The 18,542-nt window shown below is 36.2% G+C and overlaps 3 protein-coding genes across 7 annotated transcripts in view; 1 reads left to right on the top strand and 2 right to left on the bottom strand.

Moving 5' to 3' along the window:
• The window catches only part of LOC120425533 (membrane-associated guanylate kinase, WW and PDZ domain-containing protein 1-like), a 34,954-nt gene extending 26,932 nt beyond the window's left edge, over positions 1 to 8,022 (bottom strand). For both annotated transcript variants that reach the window (XR_005606546.1, XM_039590088.2), the window contains exon 1: positions 7,853 to 8,022. The gene's annotated coding sequence lies outside the window, so the exon portion shown is untranslated. The remainder of the gene's footprint in view (positions 1 to 7,852) is intronic.
• The window catches only part of LOC120425534 (ankyrin repeat domain-containing protein 13D), a 34,481-nt gene that overhangs the window by 5,268 nt on the left and 10,671 nt on the right, over positions 1 to 18,542 (top strand). The window contains exons 1-3 of one of the 4 annotated variants that reach the window (XM_039590091.2): positions 9,877 to 10,006; positions 10,065 to 10,330; positions 15,997 to 16,129. In XM_039590091.2, the coding sequence (XP_039446025.1) occupies positions 10,232 to 10,330; positions 15,997 to 16,129 (232 nt within the window). In that variant the 5' untranslated portion in view covers positions 9,877 to 10,006; positions 10,065 to 10,231. Of the gene's footprint in view, positions 1 to 9,876; positions 10,331 to 15,996; positions 16,130 to 18,542 lie in introns of those variants that run through there. The other 3 variants (XM_039590093.2, XM_039590090.2, XM_039590092.2) reach the window with 3 other exon arrangements.
• Positions 16,508 to 17,688, bottom strand: LOC120425535 (uncharacterized). The gene is made up of 3 exons (XM_039590095.2): positions 17,124 to 17,688; positions 16,868 to 17,065; positions 16,508 to 16,810 (listed from the first exon to the last, which is right to left on the bottom strand). The coding sequence occupies exons 1-3, from the start codon at positions 17,627 to 17,629 to the stop codon at positions 16,603 to 16,605; spliced, it is 912 nt and encodes a 303-aa protein (XP_039446029.1). The 5' UTR covers positions 17,630 to 17,688; the 3' UTR covers positions 16,508 to 16,602.

The following is an 18,542-nucleotide window of genomic DNA, read 5'->3' as shown; positions in this document are numbered from 1 at the left end:
CACACAAAATTTAATAAGTGTAAAAAATATATATTAAATTATTTTCAATTCGTTATTTTTCGAAATTCAAAGTTTATGGGAAAAATATGTTTTGCTCCCTATTTTCATGACTCATGTTGAGACATTTTTTGATATTTTTTAAAATATTTGCAGCGATCAGTATGAATAATTTGCTTTTTTACTTTCAAAACAAACATTGTCACTGAAAAGTTGTTCTGGAAAAATACATTAGTTTTTGCTCACTTAATATTTTATTTAAAAAAAAATAGAAATAGGAAAACAACTTCAATCAGAAGTCCATAGTTGAACAACTGAAAGAAACTTAAATTTAGTATCATTTTGTATATTTTTAGACAACAATCCAGTTTTTTTTCATGAATTTCACAATTTTATTAAATGAGCAACTCTCTACGAAATCGGCCGATTTCGACCATTTTTATTTTTTGTATTTTTTTATTTGGCTCAAACTTTGTGGGGGCCTTCCCTATGACCAAATAAGCTATTTTGCGTCCTTGGTTCACCCATACAAGTCTCCATACAATTTTGGCAGCTGTCCATACAAAAATGGTATGTAAATATTCAAACAGCTGTAACTTTTGAGTGAATTTTCTGATCAATTTGGTGTCTTCGGCAAAGTTGTAGGTATTGTTGAGGACTATTGAGAAAAAATTAGGTACACGGAAAAAAAAATTGAGGATTTTTTTATCAACTTTTTTTTCACTAAAACTCAATTTCCCAAAATACGTATTTTTTGATTTTCGAGATTTTTTGATATGTTTTAGGGGACAAAAATCCGCAACTTTTGAGCCATAGAGAAACATGGTCAAAAAATCTGCCACCGAGTTATGAATTTTTGAAAAAAATAGTGATTTTTGGAAAAAATCGAAGTTTCATGCAAAAACAAGTTTGACATTATTTTTTAATGCAAAATTGAATTTGCAATCGAAAAGTACTTTACATATTTTTTGATAAAGGGCTCCGTTTTCAAGATATAGCCACCGAAAGTTTGATTTTAGCGAAATATTTGCAGTTTTTCAATTTTTAAAAATAGTGACCATGAGTGACCATTTCTAAAAATATTTTTTTTGAAAAGTTCAGAAAATTTGCTATAAAATTGTCTAAGAGACATTGAAGATTGGACCTCGGGTTGCTGAGATAGAGCCGCTTTAAGAAAAAGAAACACGAAAATTGAAGTTTTCTTAATGAGCAATTCTCTACGAAATCGGTCTTTTTTCTTCAATTTTAATTTTTGTATTTTTTAATCCGGCTGAAACTTTGTTGGTGCCTTTGGTATGCCCAAAGAAGCCATTTTGCATCATTAGTTTGTCCATATAATTTTCCATACAAATTTGGCAGCTGTCCATACAAAAATGATATGTGAAAATTCAAAAATCTGTATCTTTTGAAGGAATTTTTTGATCGATTTGGTGTCTTCGGCAAAGTTGTAGGTATGGATACGGACTACACTGGAAAAAAATGATACACGGTAAAAAAAAATTTGGTGGTTTTTTTATTTAACTTTTTATCACTAAAACTTGATTTGCAAAAAAACACTATTTTTAATTTTTTTTATTTTTTGATATGTTTTAGAGGACATAAAATGCCAACTTTTCAGAAATTTTCAGGTTGTGCAAAAAATCTTTGAACGAGTTATGAATTTTTTAATCAATACTGATTTTTTCAAAAAATCGAAATATTGGTCGCAAAAATTTTTCAACTTCATTTTTCGATGTAAAATCAAATTTGCAATCGAAAAGTACTTTAGTAAAATTTTGATAAAGTGCACCGTTTTCAAGTTAAATCCATATTAAGGTGACTTTTTTGAAAATAGTCGCAGTTTTTCATTTTTTAAAATTAGTGCACATGTTTGCACACTTTTGGAAAAAATATTTTTGAAAAGCTGAGAAAATTCTCTACATTTTGGTTCTTCAGACTTTGTTGATACGATCTTTAGTTGCTGAGATATTGCAATGCAAAGGTTTAAATACAGGAAAATTGATGTTTTCTAAGTGTCACCCAAACAACCCACCATTTTCTAATATCGATATCTCAGCAACTAATTGTCCGATTTTCAATGTTAATATATGAAACATTTGTGAAATTTTCCGATCTTTTCGAAAACAATATTTTCAAAAATTTCAAATCAAGACTAACATTTCAAAAGGGCCAAACATTCAATATTACGCCCTTTTAAAATGTTAGTCTTGATTTGAAAATTTTTAAAATATTTTTTTCGAAAAGATCGGAAAATTTTACAAATGTTTCATATATTAACATTGAAAATCGGACCATTAGTTGCTGAGATATCGACATTGAAAAATGGTGGGCTGTTTGGGTGAGACTTAGAAAACATCAATTTTCCTGTTTTTAAACCTTTGCATTGCAATATCTCAGCAACTAAAGATCGTATCAACAAAGTCTGAAGAAGCAAAATATAGAGAATTTTCTCAGCTTTTCAAAAATATTTTTTCCAAAAGTGTGCAAACATGTGCACTAATTTTAAAAAATGAAAAACTGCGACTATTTTCAAAAAAGTTACCTTAATATGGATTTAACTTGAAAACGGTGCACTTTATCAAAATTTTACTAAAGTACTTTTCGATTGCAAATTTGATTTTACATCGAAAAATGAAGTTGAAAAATTTTTGCGACCAATATTTCGATTTTTTGAAAAAATCAGTATTGATTAAAAAATTCATAACTCGTTCAAAGATTTTTTGCACAACCTGAAAATTTCTGAAAAGTTGGCATTTAATGTCCTCTAAAACATATCAAAAAATAAAAAAAATTAAAAATAGTGTTTTTTTGCAAATCAAGTTTTAGTGATAAAAAGTTAAATAAAAAAATCACCAAATTTTTTTTACCGTGTATCATTTTTTTCCAGTGTAGTCCATATCCATACCTATAACTTTGCTGAAGACACCAAATCGATCAAAAAATTCCTTCAAAAGATACAGATTTTTGAATTTTCACATATCATTTTTGTATGGACAGCTGCCAAATTTGTATGGAAAATTATATGGACAAACTAATGATGCAAAATGGCTTCTTTGGGCATACCGAAGCCACCAAAAAAGTTTCAGTCGGATTAAAAAATACAAAAAAAATCGAATGACCGAAATCCTAGAGAACTGCTCTAATATCACCCAAACAGCCCACCATTTTCTAATGACGATATCTCAGCAACTAATGGTCCGATTTTCAATGTTAATACATGAAACATTCGTGAAATTTTCCGATCTTTTCGAAAAAAATATTATGAAAAATTTTAAATCAAGACTAGCATTTTAAATGGGCGTAATATTCAATGTTTGGCCCTTTTAAAATGTTAGTCTTGATTTAAAAATTTTCAAAATTTTTTTTCGAAAAGATCGGAAATTTTTACGATTGTTTCATGTATTAACATTGAAAATCGGACCATTAATTGCTGAGATATCGTCATTAGAAAATGGTGGGCTGTTTGGGTGGGACTTAGAAAACTTAAATTTTCGTTTTTCTTTTTCTTTAAGCCGCTGTATCTCAGCAACCAGAGGTCCAATCTTCAATGTCTCTTAGACAATTTTATAGCAAATTTTCTGAACTTTTCAAAAAAAATATTTTTAGAAATGGTCACTCATGGTCACTATTTTTAAAAATTGAAAAACTGCAAATATTTCGCTAAAATCAAACTTTCGGTGGCTATATCTTGAAAACGGAGCCCTTTATCAAAAAATATGTAAAGTACTTTTCGATTGCAAATTCAATTTTGCATTAAAAAATGAGGTCAAAAAAATTTTATGTATGAAATTTCGATTTTTTCCAAAAATCACCAGTTTTTTCAAAAATTCATAACTCGGTGGCAGATTTTTTGACCATGTTTCTCTATGGCTCAAAAGTTGCACCATCAAAAAATACGTATTTTGGGAAATTGAGTTTTAGTGAAAAAAAAGTTGATAAAAAAATCCTCAAATTTTTTTTTCCGTGTACCTAATTTTTTCTCAATAGTCCTCAACAATACCTACAACTTTGCCGAAGACACCAAATTGATCAGAAAATTCACTCAAAAGTTACAGCTGTTTGAATATTTACATACCATTTTTGTATGGACAGCTGCCAAAATTGTATGGAGACTTGTATGGGTGAACCAAGGACGCAAAATAGCTTATTTGGTCATAGGGAAGGCCCCCACAAAGTTTGAGCCAAATAAAAAAAAATACAAATAAAATCCATTTCCGGTATTGGTAGAGAATTGCTCAAATGGATAATTTTGTTTTCTTGCACCATTGAAAAAAAAACCAAAACAATTTTAACATATTCTAACAACATTCTTCATGTTTGAATTTATTGATATTTTTAAACTGAAAAGTTGAAAAATATAAATTTAGAAATTGTAAAAATTAAGAGCGAGGTCACGAATAGGGCATACTCCTTTGGTTGGGACGTCGTTTGGACCTCACCAATTTGGCTGAAATTTTCAGGGGTTGTTTGTACATATAAAACTAGCATCTGGCCAAAATATGAGCACTCTAGGTCAACGGGAAGTGGGGCAAATCGGGACACAAAGTTTGAAGGTTCAAAAACGTAAAAAATATTAAAAAGGCTATAACTTAGGCAAAATTCAATTTAATTTCAAAATTTAAAATGCATCTGAAAGGGCTTAAAAATTTTAGTGAAACAATAGCACAATTTTCAAGCTGAAATAAAAAAGTGTTCCATTCAGATATCAACTCGATTCTACCTGGCGCTTGTAGGGCACATCTGGGACTACCATCTGAGACTGATAACGCTTTGGGTAAAGCAGTTTAACACATTAAATAGACACTTTTACTTTTAGTGAATTTTTCGGGTTGTAAATTTTGGCTCGGGAGACCCATTTTATGGTGATAATTTTATCATATTCGTGTTTCTGAGACAACTTCACAAAAGAAACTTGCATAAAAATGTTTATTTTCATCCATTTTGAAAAATTAAAGTTAAAAAAAATCAGAAAGCTGCTTTTGTTCTGGCGACATCTAGTATCCTTGGAAACGAACTTGATTTTTAAAAACATTGGTCCCTTTGCAACAAGCTATCAAATGAGATTAAAAAAAAGCTGCAGAGCTAGTTTTTTTTCAACATTAATTTGAAAACTCGTGTCAATGTTTGTAATTGTCATTGCGTTAAAATCAGCGTAACTCGATGCCTTTGTGCTCTTAAAAAAATAAATAAATTTAAAAAAACAATAATAAAAATAATCTTTATTTTTCGACGCCGTGCCTTCCGATCAAAGATGATATAGGAAGGACATATTGAATGCACCCAATAATTAGGATTAAAAACGCAATAAACAAAGGATAGAATTTCCCATTATTGTAAAAAAAAAACACTTTTCACAACAAATAATTATTTTAAGATGCTCATTAAGCACCCAAAAAAAACAACCGCGCGGCATCGCTGCTTGCACTGTACGTAGCAAAAAAACAATTTTCACTCGATTATTATTTTACGACCGCGAGCCTCCACTGCAAACAAAGCAAGACCTCTGGTCCATGGTACTAAAACATTGAATAAAATATGTACTAGCCTAAACTAAATATTAATATATCTATGAATAAAATATAAAGTAAAATTTGCTTTATTTTTTCAACATAAAAAAATTGAGCATTTTTTCCATTTATTATTTACAACCAAATTCGGCTATTTAGATTTAGTCATAGAAAAGTACAGCAAACCATTAGCATCCTGCTCACATTACACATGCAGACCTACTAAGTAGCAGGAAATAGACCAAGCAGCTGTGACCCATCCTGTGGCCCGGATAGAAGAGGCACGGGATTCCAGCCGGCTCATGTGGCGCACACCACCAGTCAAAAAAAAAACAGCCAACACATGGTGCTGCGCGCAGACTGGAGAAACCTTTTTCTGTCCAAAAAAATTAAAAAATAAAACCATACGAAGAAAGAGCGAGACTTGAGCGAGAGTCTCAAGGATTGGCCAGCGCAGCCCATCAGCGGGCTTCGTGTAAAGTGTACACGTGTACGGCGCGAAACAGAAAAGGACTTTGGCTGAGCCGATTTTTCGATGACGCGGAGAAACCTTCGGCCTTTTGGTGGCGGTTGAAATGGAAACTCATCAAAAAACCACAAAAATGAGTGTGTGCAATGAAGCAAACGACAACGTGTCTTTTTTTCCTTCTTCTTTCGAAATGCGATCAATCGAATCGAAAAAGTAAAATAATAGAAAGAGAGTCTATGTACGTATTTGCGGCGAAGGTCTCCAAACCGAGTGTGCGCGACCCACTAAACGTCTTCGTTTTTGCCAAACCAAAGGAGACACGGTGGCCTAGCGGGAGCTTCTCCGGTTACAACAGCCATGGCACGCATCATGCAATGCAATTGACGGCGAACTAAACGCTCTTTCTCACACAGCAAATCGAGCGAACTACATTTTAGTACAGGCTTTTTGCATTTTTGCCATGCTGATTACTGAAATTTTTGCCATGGGTCTATTTTTTAAATTGTAATAATGTTAAAATATTTTTTTTAATCCAATTCGACAAAGCCAGAAGTCGTGCTAAGAAGGCATTTATTCTGAAAAATCGCCAAAAATCATTCGAAAAAATACATAAAACCTGATAGAAAGTTGTAAACTAATAGGCTCTCGTCGCAAATAAACAATCAATTACAATTACAATCCGATAAGTTTGCCCTGGTAACTGGTCTAACTACCTAATAAGATACCGTTCCAAATAAAATAACTTTCAGGGGAAATTTACCTATGTTTGGCAGGTTTCATTATTTAAACAAATTATTTTGTAAAACATTTGCTAGAAAGTTGATTGGGCGATTTATCATTCAATTTCACTTAAAAACGCCTTTTAAAAGAAGACAATGTCAAATTAAAATAGGTATTGACAATAATAGTTTCATTATTAATAATTATTAACCAGCGATTGATTAGAAATTTGCTGGGACCCGTAAAGCAGGGGTAAGAGTGGTTGCCTCTCAGCGATTTGTCTGATCACGCCTTCCGTCGGACGGGGAAGTAAATGTTGGCCCTGGTCTAACCTAGAGGTTAGGTCGTTAGCTCGGTCCAGGTGTAGGAGTCGTCTCCCTGGGTCCTGTTTCGGTGGAGTCGCTGGTAGGCAGTTGGATTCACAATCCAAAGGTCGTCAGTTCGAATCCCGGGGTCTAAGGTGTAAAAAGAGGTTTGCAATTGCCTCAACAATCAAGCCTTCTGACAAGGCACACTGCGGTAGAGCGAATAATTTGATTTGATTTGATTAAATGTTTAAACAGTATGAATTTTACTTGGTCACAATCATCAAAATTTAATTTAAAAGCAGATCCACCCAACTACCACCAGTTGAGTCACGACGATCGCAAAGGGGGCTGCACGTCGCCCCGCACACACGCACTATTATTATTTACCCAAAACGTAAATACACCCTTACCAAAAATCATGATTTTTTGAGTTCTAAATCCCACTTTTCATACGAATTTTTTAGTTCAACCCATATAACCATTTTTATGGTTGTAGTACCTGAACTCAAAAAATCGTATGAAAAGTGGGATTTGGAACTCAAAAAGTCATGATTTTTGGTAAGGGTGTACAACAGCAGCAGAAAAAATCCATCACAAACACAAAACAAAACTCCAAGTCGATCTCAAAACAACGAACGAATTTCAGTGTGGTGTGAGAGAGAGAAAGAGCGAAAAAAGGGGAACCGCGGAGGAGGGCCGAAGGGAAACCACGGGAGAAGCCGGCGGAGAAGAGGGGGTGTAAAGGCACGCAAGGTGCCGCGACGACGGTTGGACTTCGGGAGCAAAGAGAGAGGGAAAAGAAAAATCTCCAGCAAAAGAAAAAAGTTGCGACCGTGTCACTAGAAACTTACGTTTTTCACACCGGTATCACGAAGGTTCACACAGGAAAACTAGCACAAAGTCACACACGCACTTTCACGCACCGATTGGCGTACGTTTTGGATCGCGACGGGCACTTTTTACTAGCAAAAATGAAAATAAAACGAGCAGCGCTTGGAACCGACTTCCATTTTCAACAAACAAAAACTCAAATTTGACGGCAACAGCTTCGGAGGGTTCGGTTGTCGGAGTTGGGATTAAGGAAATAAAATTTAGAAGAATTATTTCTCGAGTTTTTTTTGATTAGGTCCTATAAACATATCTTGACTTTTTTTTGATAAGGTCCTATAAACAAATGTAAACATTGAGTGTATCCCGCTTACTCCGATCGACTTTGACATAAGGTGTGAAAGGGATACACTCAATGTTTACATTTGTTTATAGGACCTTATCAAAAAAAAGTCAAGATATGAAAGACAATGGTTTATTGGTCCTTTTCAAAAAAAAAACTCTGGATTTGTGGTTTTTATTTTTCAATAATTTTATCATTGTTGGTATAGAGTTATTTAAGCCCGAGCTCACGCACATCAGCACCCCATTTGTTTTGCTGGCAGGTACAAAATTTAACCTCAATCTTTTTCGTGTACGTACACGCAATACATGCGCACGTAGATAAATCTATTGTTTTTTTGCGGCAATTTTACACTACGGATTGAGTGAGTTGAATAACAAGCACATTGAAAATACATTATTTTTTTAATAATCTACCTTATCTACCTAATAACAAAGATTTCAATCAAATATTCTTAAATTCGTTAAATTCCTAAATTCTTAAATTTTTAAACTTTAATTGTTGGAAATTTTAATATTTTTTTATTTTTAGAAAATAGACCACTAATTTCCTGTTTTAATAATTTTAAAATTTCTAATTGTTTTCGTAATTTGGAATATTTGGATGCTTGATTTTTTTTAAATTCTAATGAGTTATGATTTCTACCTTTGTCTTCATTTTGAGCAATAAACAAAATCCGTCGATTAAATTTTAGGCATTTCATGATTCGACGTTTTTTGATTTGATATTAATAGGGTCCTAAAGCCCTATATCAATTTTTATGTACATCGATTGAAAACCATTTCTGATCACTTTTTTTTATTTTAATGCAAAAAGAAAGTTGACAAGACAACATTTTTTCAATGGATCAACTATGGTCCCCTAGGAAAGAGATGTCAAGTTTAACCTTTTCTGTCAATAAGGACCGCGAGTTTAATTTTTCAAAATTGATTTAAAAATACATTTTGAACTCTTTGTCGGTCCTTTTTGACAGAAAACGTCCTACTTGACAGCTCTTTCCAAGGGGACCGTAGTTGATCCATCGAAAATATGTTGTCTTGTCAACTTTTTTTTTTGCATTAAAATAACAAAAAGTGATCAGAAATGGTTTTTAAGTCTGTTTTTAATCGCTGTACCTAAAAATTTACTTAGGTCTTTAAGACCCTATTGAGAGAATTAGAAACACGGACTATTTTTCGCTCATGATTCGATTGTCTGAAGTTCCTGAGAAACTTTTGGACAATCAAACTTTGGATAATCGTGTCTGGACTTTAATTGGGTCCTAAAATGAAGCTTAGATTGCTGATATTATTGTTTACAGCGATAAAGCTTATTTTTCTGAGTACAATGACCCTTTGTACGACCCCAAAGAGTTTAAAATGTATTTTTAAATCAATTTGGAAAAATTAACCTTGCGGTCCTTCTTGACAGAAAAGTTCCTACTTGACAGCTCGATCCAAGGGGACCATAGTTGATCCATCGAAAAAATGTTGTCTTGTCAATTATTTTTTTTGCATTAAAATGAAAAAAAATATCAGAAATGGATTTAATCGTGTTTTTTGCCGTTGTACATAAAAATTGACATAGGGCTTTAGTACCCAATTCTAAATGAGTGTGTAACCTTCGTCAGCTTAATTTTGTCGGAGTTGCAGTCTTTCCTCGAACCCAGTCCGAATCCCCTTCGCACGAAAAACTGTCTGTCACCTGTCAAAATCCGTCGCAGCGAAAAAAAAATAAAAGTTCGCAGCAGCAGTTTTGTGTTCGTTCGGTCAGTCCAGTTTAACTTTCCTTCAGGAAAAAAAGTCCTCTTCTCTTTATCAATAAACTCGGTCCGGCGGTGGTTTTGTGTGCATAGGTAATTCCCAAAAGCCTATAAATAGCTCCATATGCAACGCTAACAAACACGGTGGCAGGTCGTTCGTTCGTTTCGTTTCTCTCCGCGTTCCGATAAGACTTAGTGTCCCCATCCGGCAGCTCCATCTTCCTGCTCCTGAGTCCCGAGAGTGTGAATCATTTTATTTGTCCGTCCGTCCGTCGTCGAAGAAGCCAAACAACAAAAAACAACAACGCGGCAGCAGCAATGATAACCGTCGAGCAGATCGCGGCCAAATACCCGCTCCACTGGTTCGTCTGGAACAATGACTTCCGGGAGCTGCAGCAGGCCCTCGAGAAGGGGGAGGTGAGTTTTGGGGACCATTTCCGGAGGCCTCCCGTTGATTCCGGAGAAAAGGAAGGCCAAATGGGGCTGGTGGGCAGTATTAATTTAATTAGGCCTGGGTGGAAATATAATTCGATTACGGCAAGGTAAAATGCGCCGAAACGGTCAACGTTTGATAAACAAATTACATAAATCCCCGATGAACCCGGAATGGTACCGAGGTTTGGTTTTAGGCTTCGGTGCTGGAAAAGGACCACCGTTTCTGATACTCTGCTATCAGACGGTGGAATGTCACAGGGTGTCTGCTTGAAAAGAGTTTATGTTTATGATTTTTTAAATCATTTAATTTCTTTTTCATTCTATTACTTCTGATAACTTTAAAAAACTAGATTATAGAATAGGACAAATTCTCGTATGTTTAAAAACATACAACTTAACAACAGTCTTGATTCCATTCAATTTGCAGATTTCCTTTATTTTTTTTTTTGTCGATCATGACACTATTTCATGGAACATTACTAAAATCACCAAATCACAAAAAAAAGTTTTTGTAAAGATACAGATATCGAACATTGTCATACCATTTGCCGGCAACTGCCAACATTTTATGAACGAACCAACAAAAATTACAAGAAATAAAATCTCAGGAAATCGCCCGATGTTGTTGTTCAGAAAGGAATATCGATGTAATTTCTTGTGTGTGTTAATTCAATAAAACAGGGGATTCCCAGCATCATGTCAGACAGGTCACTAACCCGGAAATACTTGAGAGTTTCAGGAAGTAATTACAGTAATTCCGAATTTACTCAGTAATTCCCGATAATTCTAGTAATTAGTGGCAATACAAAGATTCTTTATTTTTGGAAAATGAAACTCCAGAATTAATAAAGCAATAAAAAAAACCAATTTAAAATGTTAATCTCGTTCAATCTATTTTAAAACCCATTTTTGTATTTTTTTTTTAACATGTAAGGAGTTTTCAGAATAATCCAAAATCATCAACCAAAAAAGATACAATCTTTATAATTATTTAAAAATTGATATAGACATGATGTAGACATTTGAATGTAACAAAAAAATATTATTGAGGCTTGTTCCAGTGGATTTACTGTGCTCAAATCCCAAATATGAACTTGATTAGACTTAACAGAAGCTGGCTCTCCGCCTTTCAATTTTTTTTTCTAAATTTGAACATTCTTTGAGAAAAAGTTCTAAACTTCTAAAATTCTAAAATTTCAAAATTCTAAAGCTCTAAAATTCTTAAATTCTTAAATTCTTAAATTCTTAAATTCTTAAATTCTTAAATTCTTAAATTCTTAAATTCTTAAATTCTTAAATTCTTAAATTCTTAAATTCTTAAATTCTTAAATTCTTAAATTCTTAAATTCTTAAATTCTTAAATTCTTAAATTCTTAAATTATTAAATTCTTAAATTCTTAAATTCTTAAATTCTTAAATTCTTAAATTCTTAAATTCTTAAATTCTTAAATTCTTAAATTCTTAAATTCTTAAATTCTTAAATTCTTAAATTCTTAAATTCTTAAATTCTTAAATTCTTAATCTAATCTAATCTAATCTAATCAGACCCTAGCGCAGCCAATCTTTCGAAGGGATCCTGGAGAGTGCCTTAGGTTAGATGACGCCTAGCACTCTTCTTGTCATTTATTAACATTTGTAGTGCGCCATTGCATACGAATGCATTGAAACATCACAAGCGTTAAAGCGGCCAGGCCTACTGCGTAAAGCCTATCGCAGAGATGACTCGTAATTGGGTTGAGTTTGAGCACTGAGTGTTCGAACAACAACACAATTCTGAATCGACAGGGGAGGAAGAAGCGTGGGGACACACCACCATACGCTCCGAGATTTGGTTGTATTCGTTGGGAGCACCATGCTAAGAAGGTTTGGTACTCCGGGACCCTCTGGGATGGGACATTGTATTTCCACGAATGCCCTGGACACTATTTGCCGTGGTTATAGCGCCACAACTCGCTCTCTTAAATTCTTAAATTCTTAAATTCTTAAATTCTTAAATTCTTAAATTCTTAAATTCTTAAATTCTTAAATTCTTAAATTCTTAAATTCTTAAATTCTTAAATTCTTAAATTCTTAAATTCTTAAATTCTTAAATTCTTAAATTCTTAAATTCTTAAATTCTTAAATTCTTAAATTCTTAAATTCTTAAATTCTTAAATTCTTAAATTCTTAAATTCTTAATTCTTAAATTCTTAAATTCTTAAATTCTTAAATTCTTAAATTCTTAAATTCTTAAATTCTTAAATTCTTAAATTCTTAAATTCTTAAATTCTTAAATTCTTAAATTCTTAAATTCTTAAATTCTTAAATTCTTAAATTCTTAAATTCTTAAATTCTTAAATTCTTAAATTCTTAAATTCTTAAATTCTTAAATTCTTAAATTCTTAAATTCTTAAATTCTTAAATTCTTAAATTCTTAAATTCTTAAATTCTTAAATTCTTAAATTCTTAAATTCTTAAATTCTTAAATTCTTAAATTCTTAAATTCTTAAATTCCTAAATTCTTAGATTCTTAAATTGTATTTTGGTTTCGATTTTTTTGAGTGACACTTTGGCGAAGATCATCGAGTACGAAGTGTTTTTAAATTTTTAAATCTGAGCATGAGCATGAGCATGAGCATGAGAGACCACCCATGGTTGTCCTTCTCCGTTGCTGAACAGGACCGTAATATCCTATCAATACAACCGACCATACGCTTGAACGATCTAATGGTGTTTCCCTTATCAACAGCATGTATGAATGCGCTGAAAAGATAAAACATCAAGATCATTAAAACTAGATCTGGAGCAAATAGGTAACAGTCGTTGGCCACCAACGGCGCCCGCCATGTCAGTTTGTAGATCTCGGGGGATTGGGACGGGAATGTTAGTTAGCACAGGTTGCTACAAAGGGTGGGTTCTATACGATATCCACACCCCCACGTGTGCCGGAAAACTACTTCTACTTGGGATTTTGTTAGTGGGTAAGGGTAATGGCCAGGATTCAACATAGAGGATGATGATGCGGCCCAATAATCAATAAATTTTGTTTAATGGTGTGATGTATTATGCATTCTCAAGGCAAACAGTCGGAGTATGCGGATGAGACTATTCCCGGTTATTTGGTGTTGAGTTTAGCATAAATGATTCAATCTTAGACAGCCGGCTGTGGAAAGATAAAACCAACTAAAATGCGAAAACGCGAAACCGCCCGGACCGAAATACACACACAATCGGGGGGACAACAAAGACGGCAACGGCATCGAAAATCCTGCGAGATGACCGCGACGCGCACCGTTCAAATTCTCCAAAGCAACTGTCAACATCGCGGAATCGTCCGGGTCGAAATACACACGGCAACGAAAATCCGGCGTGTTGACCGCGACGCGCAACGTGCAAATTCTCCAAAGCAACTGTCAACATCGCGGAATCGTCCGGGTCGAAATACACACACAATCGCGGGGAAAACAAAGACGGAAACGGCATCGAAAATCCGGCGTGTTGACCGCGACGCGCAACGTTCAAATTCTCCAAAGCAACTGTCAACATCGCGAAATCGTCCGGGTCGAAATACACACACAATCGCGGGGAAAACAAATACGGAAACGGCATCGAAAATCCGGCGTGTTGACCGCGACGCGCAACGTGCAAATTCTCCAAAGCAACTGTCAACATCGCGGAATCGTCCGGGTCGAAATACACACACAATCGCGGGGAAAACAAAGACGGAAACGGCATCGAAAATCCGGCGTGTTGACCGCGACGCGCAACGTGCAAATTCTCCAAAGCAACTGTCAACATCGCGGAATCGTCCGGGTCGAAATACACACACAATCGGGGGGGAAACAAAGACGAAAACGGCAACGAAAATCCGGCGTGTTGACCGCGACGCGCAACGTGCAAATTCTCCAAAGCAACTGTCAACATCGCGGAATCGTCCGGGTCGAAATACACACACAATCGCGGGGAAAACAAAGACGGAAACGGCATCGAAAATCCGGCGTGTTGACCGCGACGCGCAACGTTCAAATTCTCCAAAGCAACTGTCAACATCGCGAAATCGTCCGGGTCGAAATACACACACAATCGCGGGGAAAACAAAGACGGAAACAGCATCGAAAATCCGGCGTGTTGACCGCGACGCGCACCGTTCAAATTCTCCAAAGCAACTGTCAACATCGCGGAATCGTCCGGGTCGAAATACACACACAATCGCGGGGAAAACAAAGACGGAAACGGCATCGAAAATCCGGCGTGTTGACCGCGACGCGCAACGTGCAAATTCTCCAAAGCAACTGTCAACATCGCGGAATCGTCCGGGTCGAAATACACACACAATCGCGGGGAAAACAAAGACGGAAACGGCATCGAAAATCCGGCGTGTTGACCGCGACGCGCAACGTTCAAATTCTCCAAAGCAACTGTCAACATCGCGAAATCGTCCGGGTCGAAATACACACACAATCACGGGGAAAACAAAGACGGAAACGGCATCGAAAATCCGGCGTGTTGACCGCGACGCGCAACGTTCAAATTCTCCAAAGCAACTGTCAACATCGCGAAATCGTCCGGGTCGAAATACACACACAATCGCGGGGAAAACAAAGACGGAAACAGCATCGAAAATCCGGCGTGTTGACCGCGACGCGCACCGTTCAAATTCTCCAAAGCAACTGTCAACATCGCGGAATCGTCCGGGTCGAAATACACACACAATCGCGGGGGAAACAAAGACGAAAACGGCAACGAAAATCCGGCGTGTTGACCGCGACGCGCAACGTGCAAATTCTCCAAAGCAACTGTCAACATCGCGGAATCGTCCGGGTCGAAATACACACACAATCGCGGGGAAAACAAAGACGGAAAGGGCATCGAAAATCCGGCGTGTTGACCGCGACGCGCAACGTTCAAATTCTCCAAAGCAACTCTGTTTTTAAATTTTTAAATCTCTAGATTTATGATTTTTTGAAATTTATAAATTTTCATACTTTATGAATTGATTTTAATTTGCTTTAATTTTTAATTGTAATTTTATGTAGTTTCTATATTTAAATTTAAAAATATTTCAATTTCTATTTTTGTTTTCTTTTTTTTTTGCTAAAATTATTGTTATGGCTTTTCCCTCTGATTTACTTCATCCTAGAAAAAATAAATTTGTCCATATATTGTTTGGCATTTCAAAATACTGCGTTCTGAGAGTTTTTTTTTTATTTAAAATTGTATTTTTTACAAACAACATTATTTAAACGTTTGTGTTTATCGCGTTCCTTCCGACGGAACCCTTAAACATAAAAGAGTTTAATTTTTGTTCTCGAATACTTTCTTTTTTCATAAAAAAATAAATTACAATAAAACTCTCTTCTATGTTTGCCGCAAAATTATTTTCTGAGATTTCAAAAAAGGTCTCAACGTTGCATGGTCCCATAATTGTAAACAGAATTAAAAAAAGAAGGTCATTGAAATTTTTAATATTTATTATCAGAAAAACTTAGCTAATTTCGGTATCGATTTTGAGTCGACACCATGTGCGTTAATATCACCCATAAAAATAAATAAAAATCTATATGTTCGCCTCCTCTTCTTCTTACTCCGCGTGCCCAATCGATTGCCGAAAATTTATCTCTCCCTATCTCTTACCGTGTTATCTTCCGTCTGTCCATTTTCGTCCTCAGCATGACCTGGAGCAGTTGGACCCGAGGGGACGTACGCCGCTCATGCTGGCCGTTAAACTGTGCCACTTGGAGTGCGTCAAGGCACTGCTCGGAGCCAAGGCAAACGCAAACTTCGAACACGACGGATGGTCCGGTGAGTATATATGAAGACCATATATTCAAAATCGCATGACTCAACGTCGTTAATCGGGCGGGCCTAATTCTAATGCGTCAACGTCGGGAAGAAGAAGAAGAAGACACAGCGCGATTTGCGCTCAAGTGCAGCTCTGTACACAAATACTCTCAATATGCTTTATGAGGAGGATGGAGGCAACAATGATAATGGGAAGTTCTAATGATATAGTCCACATAATAATGAGCTCGGCACGATAGATACGACACGACACTTGAGCACCACGAAGGCAACGACAGAATCATGTCAACAATCTTGGCAAAAGTGATCTTCTTAGTCTTAGGTTTAGATTAAATTTTAATGAGTTCAGCGCCTCAAAAATTAGCATTTTTTTAAACAATTAAAGAAGTTTTTTTTTGTTCAATAGCAAATCTCTTTATTGTCAATACATTTCCTCGTGCGACACTCAACGCTACAGCTCAATCTTTTCCTAACTATTCCTGATGATCCGCCCGCACCCAGTTCGATCCGTCAATCCTGCGATAGCCGAGCTTCAAAAACAACCGAATCGAGGCCGCATTCTTGTCCACAATGAACGCATTCACCGGCCCGTCATCCTCCTCGGCAATTCGTTTGGTCATCGCCTTCGCCAGAATCTCCCCCAGTCCGGCACGTCGATAGTCTGGCATCACCTGGAGGTGGCTAAAATTAAGCAAATTTTGTTAAATTTGAACATCTTTTCAAAGATGACTGCTTTACCCAACTCCAGCAAATTCGTTCTTCAGAACCCATCCGGCCAGGTCGTCGTTGGCGGCGTTGAACAGTCCAAGGCCTCCGTTAAGCTGTACCAGTAGTCTGATGTACTTCTCCGAATTCGGGTATCGATGGGGCCAACGTTCGTTCATGAGGTCGGAGTACGAGGTGTCCAACTTTTTCAGGACCAAATTTGGGGGAACTCTGGAAAACAAGTTTTTTTTCAGCTGAAATTCTGTACCTTCAGCAACTCTTCACCTACTCGTATTGAAATTGAAGGGCTTCCTCCTTTCCGATAAGGTAGTACGCACAGTCCGACAATACCTCGTAGCCACAATTGAACCTCTTCAAGACATTACCGAGCATCGTCGCAAATGGATCACTGAAACTGGAAAACACCGGCCGACATGCCCAATTAATCCGCCTCGTGTCCTCCAGATACCGCTCGAGCTGCTCGGGAGTTTCCCTCAGCGAATGAAAGTACACGTTCGGATCTTCGTCCTCGCTGATCGCCACGAACGTCCCCGTTGTTCCGTCGTCCCGTTTCGGCTTGAAGAACCGGATGAACGCACGAACGCTCAACGTCCGCTTCTCCGCCTCGCTCCAGCTGTCCAGTTTGGAGTCCCAGCTCAGCTGGTTCTGCAGCAAAAAGTAGAAGTGAATCTCCTGGGGAAGGTGTTTGGCGTACAAATCTCGAAGGGCCTCTAGTTCTGCGCGGGACATTGGCTGCAGGACGTCGTCGTCCCGCTCTTCGTGGTGGTCGACCATTCTCCTGTGAAAATACTTGAATCACTGTGGTCGAGGCCGTTGATAAGCCTCCAGTCACTGGACAATGCTGGTTGATTTGTCAGAGATCGCGAGATAATTAATGTCTAGAATAGAAGTAAATTACTGTAAACCCGCAAATACTTTGTCCGTTTATCTGTGGTAGACCTATCAAGTGGAGTCAATTGCTTTTATTTTAATAACAATGTGTTGATAACACTACCTGTACTTTTGCTGTCTTCAATCAGTGGTCAGACTATCACAGGAATATTCCTCTCATTCAGAAGAAGAGCGTTTAAAAAGCTGAAACACACCAATACACGATTGTTTTCTATTAGAGTGACCCGAATTTTATTGGAGCGTAAATCTTGAATCTTCAAAAACCATTTTATTATTTTCAATGAAAAAAATGTAGGGTACGTTATCCATTAGTGGACCCCTTTCCTATAGTGGACCCTCTGAAGGGTTTTTGATGAAAAATTCAATAAAAATCACAATTTCAAGCGTGTTGTTGTCTAGAAATAATTTATTTGGCATGTTCAGCATCATTTAAAACAATGTTGGCTGTTATTGACGTGTCCTTTCAGCCAAAATAAGTGTTTTGAGTTCGACATCTGAAATCAGCCATGGCCACTAGCATTTTCACAACAAAACTGCATTTATATTTTATGATTGAATTAACCATCCAATCATTTTTTGACTGATTATTTAACTTCAGCAAGTCGAAATAATGTAAGTTTAAGGATTTTTACTAAAATAAAGCGAAGAACTGCCATTTTCGAACAAAAATTAGGGGGGTCCAATATAGGACAACGAAATCCAAACTTTTCCAAAAGTGGACCCCTGTTAATTTAACCTTCAAAAATGAAGAAAACTGTGTATTCAAGCAAAAGTTTCTTTAAACATACAATAAATG

The sequence above is a fragment of the Culex pipiens genome, chromosome 2 (genome assembly GCF_016801865.2).
Source record: "Culex pipiens pallens isolate TS chromosome 2, TS_CPP_V2, whole genome shotgun sequence".
Classification (NCBI taxonomy): domain Eukaryota; kingdom Metazoa; phylum Arthropoda; class Insecta; order Diptera; family Culicidae; genus Culex; species Culex pipiens.
The sequence above is the reverse complement of the archived record's forward strand: the minus strand, read 5'-3'. Positions and strand labels throughout refer to the sequence as shown.